Source organism: Schistocerca piceifrons, chromosome 3 (assembly GCF_021461385.2).
Source record: "Schistocerca piceifrons isolate TAMUIC-IGC-003096 chromosome 3, iqSchPice1.1, whole genome shotgun sequence".
Taxonomy (NCBI): domain Eukaryota; kingdom Metazoa; phylum Arthropoda; class Insecta; order Orthoptera; family Acrididae; genus Schistocerca; species Schistocerca piceifrons.
Window position 1 is genome coordinate 941,941,075 of NC_060140.1, and position 9,764 is coordinate 941,950,838.

The 9,764-nt window shown below is 40.5% G+C and overlaps 1 protein-coding gene across 3 annotated transcripts in view; it reads right to left on the minus strand.

The window, feature by feature from the left end:
• LOC124789814 (epsilon-sarcoglycan) overlaps nt 1-9,557 on the minus strand; it is a 101,738-nt gene extending 92,181 nt beyond the window's left edge. For all 3 annotated transcript variants that reach the window (XM_047257295.1, XM_047257296.1, XM_047257294.1), the window contains exons 1-2: nt 9,308-9,557; nt 9,085-9,224 (exon numbers count right to left, since the gene is read on the minus strand). In XM_047257295.1, coding sequence (XP_047113251.1) covers nt 9,085-9,224; nt 9,308-9,428 — 261 coding nt within the window. In that variant the 5' untranslated portion in view covers nt 9,429-9,557. The remainder of the gene's footprint in view (nt 1-9,084; nt 9,225-9,307) is intronic.
• Between the last annotated feature and the right edge of the window lie 207 nt (nt 9,558-9,764).

Below are 9,764 nucleotides of genomic sequence, written 5' to 3' on the forward strand. Positions count from 1 at the left end.
AATAATACATTTTAAATCTCTAACAATTGTTGGCATTGGTTTCATTGGACTTGTGCCCTTGCAGGTTTGGAGTTTTGTGGATGGACTGTATTTAAAATGCCCTATATCATCACCAGTTGCTGGGTCATAGGGGTGAAATGCCTAACTTAATTATCTTTCCTGCCAATCTTCGTGGTTTCAAAGATTGTTAATATTGCTTTCTTGGTTCACAGATGCATGAAAAATACTTACATATTTACAACTTCTGAACCCACTACTTAGCTACTGAATTGGTCACAAAGTAAAGTTGCTGCTGTAGATACCAAACTTATCATGTTTTCAATATATACAAAATCTGTTTCCTAGACAAACTCATTTTCCATGAAAATCATTTTGAAAGAAATAACCAGTTTGAAGAAATTGCACATAGCCAGATCTCAGGTGTGAGAAGAATGTGGGAGAGCCAATGTCTGCAATGTGCTTGTTTTGTGCATTGTGTGATGATTCTCAAAGTGAAACAGATGTACATGTTAGACTATCTTTGGCAACTTGACCAAGGGAATTTTGAAAAATGGTGGACAGCCTGCTTAAGCATATCAATTTGATTGTACCATCCTACAGTTTCAAGTGTGGCTGTAGCAATGATTCCATTTGTAGCAAAGAAACCACACACAATTTTTTACCTTTGTTACACCTAAAGAATTGAGGATGACCCATACACATTACAGTTTGTTATCTATGGATAAAAATGGTAGGTAGTCATGCATTGTTACTAGTTCTGGTGCTGAATAATGACTTCTATCAGCAAGAATTAGCCCTATCATGCATATTGAACTGCCACCTTGTAAGTAAAACTGTCTCATACCGAACCACTGAAAACCTTTCTAAAATGCAGGTTTACATATTTGTTAAGGCACTGAACTCGTACTGAAGGGGAGGAGGGGTTCAAATCACCATCCTACTATTCATGTTTAGGTTTTCCTAAATAGATTCAGGTGAATGCTACTGATTAAAAGAGGCCACTGATGATTTTATTTTTTATCCCAGTCCAATACAGTACAAGTTAATGTTTCATCTCTGATGACATCAAAGTCAATTAGATGTTACTGACCTCACTTTTTTTTATTAAGAATGTTGAATAAGATATTTGAGACAATCTCTGATTCAATCCCATGTATTAGTTTATGCTCAAATTCACTCAAACTGAAAAAAACCATCTCATCTCATGGATTTAGTTTGGTTTCAATTCTATGTCTTACAAAGACTGAGCTGGCCTGTGTGGCCGTGCAGTTCTAGGCGCTACAGTTTGGAACCATGTGGCCACTACGGTCGCAGGTTCGAATCCTGCCTGGGGCATGGATGTGTGTGATGTCCTTAGGTTAGTTAGGTTTAAGTAGTTCTAAGTTCTAGGGGACTGATGACCTCAGCTGTTGAGTCCCATAGTGCTCAGAGCCACCACCACTGCCACAGCCACAAAGACTGAATACTGTGCAGTAAACCAAAGGAGGTTCTTCTTCCACACTCAATACAGCGTTGTAATTTGTCAATATAGCCTAAGACTGGATGCAATTACTAGATGTTTGTCTGAGAAATGATAATGGAGCAGAATATGATTTGTCTGAAAACCTTTATATTTATCATCGCACTTTGCCACTTTACCTTCCTTTTTTAAACCTGTATGTCCTTCAAGAACACAATATTTACTGGAAAACTCTGGGTTTACCACACAATGTAACCATTCACCTCAATTGGTCTGCAACACAGGAAAAATGTCACTGTATGTATGTGCATACCAAACTCAAGTTCATAAACTGATCCACTGTTTTCTCCCTCTTCTTTATATGACTATCTGCTATTGAACATCTCCACTACACAGTGGCTGACTTATTTAGCATTCCATTATTTTGTATTCTACTAAAACATTACTTAATTATATGCTTCAAGAGTTTGTTTAAAGGTAGGTGTTCTGCTAATCATGAAGGGCATTAATGTGCAGTCTTTTTAAGCGTGTTGTAGAGAATAGCGTTTTTCTTTGACAAGCATACGCTACTTATCTTTAATGAGAGTTACTAATGCAACTCAAGAAGTGGTTCATTTATCTGTATCTCTATGATGTAGTATTCTACCACTGCCTTTGAGAGCTCTTCCTCATAATACGATCTACAGAAGCAACAGGTGGGTGAATGAGTAAATCACCGTTTTGTCAGTTCTTGATCTGTTACAAGACTTTTAGTCATATAGACTACCATTTCAAAAAACAATCTTAAATTTATCACAAAATGTGTTGTGTTTGACACTGGTTCTCACAAAAACATTACCAATTACAACTCAAATTCTTTGCTAACTGGGGCTTCTCAAGATTTTCATGACTGTGTATACTGTTTACTATGATTATCTGGCCACCAAGCTCAGTTTATCTTCTTCTCGCTCATTTTTAGCAAACCCCTGGAACTTTCTTGTATCACACAATTTGATGAAATCAGTGACTACAGCTTCATCAACTTCATTAAAATTATTTCCTATTATAACATTTTACGTCCTGGAACTTTGATCCTCCAATAACAGCACTAAGCACCTTGTGTTACAAGTATGCTGTTGCCAAAACCCCACAACATACAGTCAGTTCATTTGCAGTGTTCAAGTAGTGTGACGTACACACCTAATCATGACAGTTCAAGCAGCCAACAACATTCCCTACCTTTTATCCGAGCCTTAAATGATGTGCAGATGACAGAGAATTTGTCAAATTTTAAGAGGGTAGTAACAAACTATAGGATCATAATAATATTACTTGATCATTCCCTGTCAGATTCTCCTGACAATCTGCAATATAAGTGTCACAAAATATCAGTTATCTCCTTTCATTTGACAATTAATTTAATGTACAAGTTTTTATTTCCCTTTCAAATAGCGATAAAAAGTCCTTTGTGAGTTTGTGGATGCAGAATAAGAAAACTAAAACACTTTTACACATTATTATACAAAGGAAGGATTTTTACTCACTGTAATGTTGACACACCAAGTGGCAGACAGGCACAATGAAAAGACTGTTACGCACTCAGCTTTCGGCCAAAACTCTTCTTCAGAAAGGAATAACAACAACACTCTCTCTCTTTCTCTCTCTCTCTCTCTCTCTCTCTCTCTCTCTCTCTCTCTCTCTCCCTTTTCGCACAACCAAGCACATGACTGCTATATCCTGTCATTCGAATCAAAATGCAACTGTCAAGCTGAGTGGAAGCAGGAAGCTTTGGGGAAGACAGGAGCGGGAGTGAGTGGAATGGGGAGCGGAAAAGCAATGGAAAAGAGAAGGGAAAAAGCCCAGTGGGCGTGTAAGCACAGAGTGGCACATGATGAGGATGGTGATGTGATAGATTGTTGTTGTTGTGGTCTTCAGTCCTGAGACTGGTTCGACGCAGCTCTCCATGCTACTCTATCCTGTGCAAGCTTCTTCATCTCCCAGTACCTACTGCAGCGCACATCCTTCTGAATCTGCTTAGTGTATTCATCTCTTGGTCTCCCTCTACGATTTTGACCCTCCACGCTGCCCTCCAGTACTAAATTGGTGATCCCTTGATGTCTCAGAACATGTCCTTCCAACCGATCCCTTCTTCTAGTCATGTTGTGCCACAAACTCTTCTTCTCTCCAATTCTATTCAATACCTCCTCATTAGTTATGTCATCTACCCATCTAATCTTCAGCATTCTTCTGTAGCACCACATTTCGAAAGCTTCTATTCTCTTCTTGTCTAAACTATTTACCGTCCATGTTTCACTTCCATACATGGCTACATTCCATGCATCTCTTCATCAGAAACGCTTTCCTTGCCATTGCCAGTCTACATTTTATGACCTCTCTACTTCGACAATCATCAGTTATTTTGCTCCCCAAATAGCAAAACTCCTTTACTACTTTAAGTGTCTCATTTCCTAATCTAATTCCCTCAGCATCACCAGACTTAATTCAACTACATTCCATTATCTTCATTTTGCTTTTGTTGGTGTTCATCTTATACCCTCCCTTCAAGACACTATCCATTCCGTTCAACTGCTCTTCCAAGTCCTTTGCTGTCTCTGACAGAATTACAATGTCATCGGCGAACCTCAAAGTTTTTATTTCTTCTCAATGGATTTTAATACCTACTCCAAATTTTTCTTTTGTTTCCTTTACTGCTTGCTCAATATACAGATTGAATAGCATCGGGGAGAGGCTACAATCCTGTCTCACTCCCTTCCCAACCACTGCTTCCCTTTCATGCCCCTTGACTCTTATAACTGCCATCTGCTTTCTGTACAAATTGTAAATAGCCTTTCGCTCCCTATATTTTACCCCTGCCACCATCAGAATTTGAAAGAGAGTATTCCAGTCAACATTGTCAAAAGCTTTCTCTAAGTCTATAAATGCTAGAAACGTAGGTTTGCCTTTCCTTAATCTTTCTTCTAAGATAAGTCATAGGGTCAGTATTGCCTCACGTGTTCTAATATTTCTACGGAATCCAAACTGATCTTCCCCGAGGTCGGCTTCTACCAGTTTTTCCATTTGTCTGTAAAGAATCTGTGTTAGTATTTTGCAGCTGTGACTTATTAAACTGATAGTTCGGTAATTTTCACATCAGTCAGCACCTGCTTTCTTTGGGATTGGAATTATTATATTCTTCTTGAAGTCTGAGGGAATTTCGCCTCTCTCATACGTCTTGCTCACCAGATGGTAGAGTTTTTTCAGGACTGGCTTTCCCAAGGCTATCAGTAGTTCTAATGGAATGTTGTCTACTCCCGGTGCCTTGTTTCGACTCAGGTCTTTCAGTGCTCTGTCGAACTCTTCACGCAGTATCTTATCTCCCATTTCATCTTCATCTACATCCTCTTCCATTTCCATAATATTGTCGTCAAGTACATCACCCTTGTATAGACCCTCTATATACTCCTTCCACCTTTCTGCTTGCCCTTCTTTGCTTAGAACTGGGTTTCCATCTGAGCTCTTGATATTCATACAAGTGGTTCTCTTTTCTCCAAAGGTCTCTTTAATTTTCCTGTAGGCAGTATCTATCTTACCCCTCGTGAGATAAGCCTCTACATCCTTACATTTGTCCTCTAGCCATCCCTGCTTAGCCATTTTACACTTCCTGACAGATTAGAGGGACATAAACTATTGGGTAGAGGATATGGAGACAGTAGGTACCATAGGTTGAGGCTGAGATGATTCAGGAGTGGAGAATGTGTTGTAAGGGTAACTCCCATCTGCACATTTCAGAAAAGCTGGCTCATGTACTGAAACAGTCATTGAAATGAGGCATGTTATGTTCAGCTTTATGTTGTGCCACAGAGCGAGCCACTTTGTTCTTGGCCACAGTTTGGCGGTGGCCGTTCATCCTGGTGGACATCTGGTTAGTAGCCATACGAATATAAAAAGCTGTGCAAAGATTGCTGCAGAGCTGGTATGACAGCTGTTTTCACAGGTAGGCTGGGCTCTGATGGGGTAGAATAAGGTTGTGTCAAGGCTGGAATAGGAAGTGCCGGTTGGGGGGATTGGGCAGGTCTTGAACCTGCATCTTCCACCGAGATATGATCTGTGTGGCAAGGGTTTGGGATTGGGAGTGACACAGGGATGGACTAGGATGTTGTTGGTGTCGAGTGGATGATGGAACACTACCTTAGGAGGGGTGGGAAGGATCTCGGGTAGGATGTCCCTCATTTGAGGGCATGATGAATGATAATCACAGCTCTGACAAAGGATGTGGTATTGCTGTTCCAGTCTGGGGTGACGAAGGGGGCACTTGTTTGTAGCTGGTTCTTAGGGATGATAAGGTGTGTGGGGGGGATATGGCATGGGAAATCTGTTTACTAAGTCCTTCTGCATATTGGGCAAGGGAGTTCTTGTCACTGCAGATATGCCATCCCCATGTGGCCAGGCTGTATGGGAGGGATTTTTTGGTGTGGAAGGGATAACAGCTGTTGAAATGCAGATACTGTTGGTGGTTAGTGGGTTTAATGTGGATAGAGGTGTGGATGGAGCCATCAGAGGAGAGGAGGGGCCTAAGACTTTGGGCAGGGATTGGAATTTATGCTGGATTTCTGGTATGGGATCACTTCGGTAGAGTTTATAGGTGGAGGAGTCAGACAACTGGCAGAGAAATCCCACCAGTTACTCAATGTGGTCTATAACGACAGTGACAGAACCTTTGTCAGCAGGTAGGATGTTTAGATCAGGATCTGTTTTGAGGCGTGCTTCTGTTGAAAGGGCTGTGTATTGCCCTTGCATGTCATATACCAGCTCTACTGCAATCATAGTGCAGCTTTTTATATTGGTATGACTATCACCCAGCTGCCCACCAGGAGAAATGGCCACCTCTAAACTGTGACAAAGAACTAAATGGACCAACCCCTGGCATAACTTGCAACTGAACATAGCATACTTGATTTGAATGGCTGCTTCACAACCCATGCCATCTGGATGCTCCACTTTGCCACCACTTTTTCTGAGCTGCACAGATGAGAGATATCCTTACAACACATTCCCTGCTCCCGAAATCATCCCAGCCTCAACCTAGGGTAAGCTACTGTCCTCAAACCCTCCACCCAACAGGTTCTGCCCCCTCTGTTCTACCACGACCATCCAATTTACATCCCCTCACCATCATTGTGAGTCGCTGCTCTGCCATTGCACCCACTGGTCTTTTCCCCTCTGCTCCTTTTTCACTACACACTCCCCTTCCCTCTTCCACATTTCCCTATGTTGCACCATCCAGCCTTGTTCTGCCACCTCCTAGTCCCCACATGCTCTGCCATGCAACACTGACTCCTCCCCCCCCCCCCCCCACCCACGTATATCTGCTGTCCCTCCCACTTTCCTGCCTCACTCCAAATTGCTGCTTCAACTCTACATGATGGTTACATTCTGGATGGAATGGTCAGACATAATGGTCATGCGTATGTGTTATGTGCTTGCTCGTGAGAATATGTGTATTTTTTCCTTTCTGAAGAAAGTTTTGCTCAAAAGCTCAATGTGTAACAGTCTTCTCGTTATGCTTTTCTGCAACTCAGTGTGTCATCTTTTCGTTAAGTAGCTATCTATCCTTTTCATAATATTGTTGATATTCCAACCTGGACTCTTCACTGTTACACAGAATAGTAGTGCATCACACAACAAATAGTGGCAGGACACTACGAAATAATGATATGAATCAGCCACACTGGACTGCCATTTCAATGAAATATAGAAACATTAGCAATGCAGATAATAGCATTTTTGACCAAGATGAACTTCATGTTATGGATTTTTTTACCACACAATACACTGTATCATTTGGATTAAAAAACTATATGTGGTCTCTGACTGAGAATTCAGTATGATGTGAAGACACTATGTCTTACTGCCGTGGTCTCTTGAACGCATGACATGAATCAAAGAGGGGTCCAGACATGTTTCTGAGGATCTCCCTGCATGCAGTTTAAAAGACACTCTGCAATGCACAGTGTTTGTTAGAGCACAACAAAGAAGTTTCCTATCAATCATACCTCAGACAGTTTTCATGGGTGACATGACAGCAATTGTGGAGCCACGGGGAACTGTGGTACCGATCGTACCTTAAACAAGGCATGCACATTCTATCTGACACATAGCTGTATTTCGTGCTTGTGAAATGTGGTAAGTGGATCTGCTTGAAGGAGGGCCAATACTTCAAGCTATATAGACTCTGCCATAGCAGTTGCTGTTCATATTAATGTCAACAAGCAGATGAGATTAGCTGTTGTGTCGAACAGCAACCTGGATATCCCAGGCTGTGGCTAATCCACGTCCCTGTAATATCCTTTCCTCCAGGAGTTTCACATGAGAGCTTGTGTGGAGTTTGGATGGAAGGAGACAAGGTACTGGTGGAAGTAAAGCTTCAAGGACAAGCTGTGAGTCGAGCTTGGGTAGCTCTGTCGGTAGAGCTCTTGCTCACAAAGGGCTAAGGCCCTGAGTTCTAGTCGTGATTCGGCACACAGGTTTACTTTAAGAGTCTGCATTTTTGGACTAACTATTTCTTTTCCATCAACCACTTTCTCCATCTTTCAAATCTTTGATCTTTTCATAGCATCTGCCCTTTCTTCTCTAATAACTACTTGTTTCCCATCTCCCCTTATTATGTTAATAGTTTTACTCAATTTCCCAATTACATTTCATTTTGCAAACGTAGCCTAGTATGGTATTTTACTTCTGTTTATGGGAATGGATGCAGTCCTACCTATGTATGTAAAATAGTTGATACAAAATGTCACCTTACAGGTATCCAAGTCAATGCCAAGTAAGTTATACTGGAAGAACAGCAGTTGTAAAGTGTAATCAGAAATGCAACTGCTTAGGAGTAGTAGATTCTTGTTAATTATCTCTGTACAAAACACTGACCCCTCTTGTATGGACAATTAAGATGCGATATCACAAAAGCCAAACAAATACTCTAATTGGACAATATTCGTACATCAATCCACCACTGACTTGCAATTTGCAAACTTTATTTTGCAGAATGGAAAAATGTGACCTGGGTTATTTATATTTTTTTCTTAATTAATGCCTCCATATTCAACCTTAGTCACTGCTAGAGTATCAACTGAAGCATATACGTTTTAATATTGTAAAACACTAAAATTATGAGAAGCAAAACTATAATATAGTTCATAATTATGGGGTATATCATGAAAAATGGAAGCAAAAGTAGAAAATAGTTCAGAATTACAAGGTATATTATATATAAAAAAATATGCATGTTAAAACCAAACCTGAGAGGTGATCAACAAAAGAGGCAGTATTTAACACAATACAGCCTGCTACAAATGTAGAAATTCTATCGAAATATAGCGAAGCAGGTAACTAATAAAGAGGAATGGAACAACACTGTGGATCAAATAGTATTTAATGATACGAATGTTCAATTTTGAATTTTTTGTGAGGGATGGTGGCGGAGAGTGGTGGATGTTTGGTCTGCCAGTATCGGATCTCTATGCATGTGAACTAGTTTTATAGTGTCCGTGTATCTACAAATATTACACGCAATTTAACTCTATGCAATCTGAGTTATGAAACATGCTCTCTGCTACAGCTTATTGGTGCTACAAAAAACTAAATATTACCTCCAAATCATTCTGTTTCATTGGTGGTACACCATACAAATATCCTTTGCCATTTGATCTGCTGTGTGTATAATGGATCCAGTCTGGAAGGTCTGGGGCATTTAATAAGGATGGTCGATACGTATACTGACTGGTATGTCCTGGGAGAAGAAAATACATACTGGCAGCTACAAGAAATTAAGTTAAATTTCTGTTCGCTTAACGTATTGTCTTTCTCATGTACCTTGCAACGTCCAGTTAAACAATGATGGAACTATGGGCATCACAAAAACTTTAGTAGTAAGAAACGTATCTTGTGCTGCACATGTCGATACCAATAAGAAAAGCAAGGGAAAAAACTTCATTTTATTTTGTGTGAAATGGCTACCTCACTGAATCGAGATAAAATACGAGAGACCGGGATTTACTTCTAGACTGTCAGTGTCAGCATTTTACAATCAGCTTCTCGATCTCAAACTGCCTATTGCGCAATTACTGTAATGACCAGAGAGACTAGAATTAAGACCACAGACATTTTACACATATGCTACATCGCCTCTTATCTATGCCGGCAAGCGGATAGAACAGACAGCCTGCGCTCCGCGATTGGCTGTTTTTTCATAGGTGATAAACAGGAAGGACGCACAGTCTAAAAAAAATGAGCAGTAGTGTCAGGACAGTAAGTGCGGACGCGTGCCTTT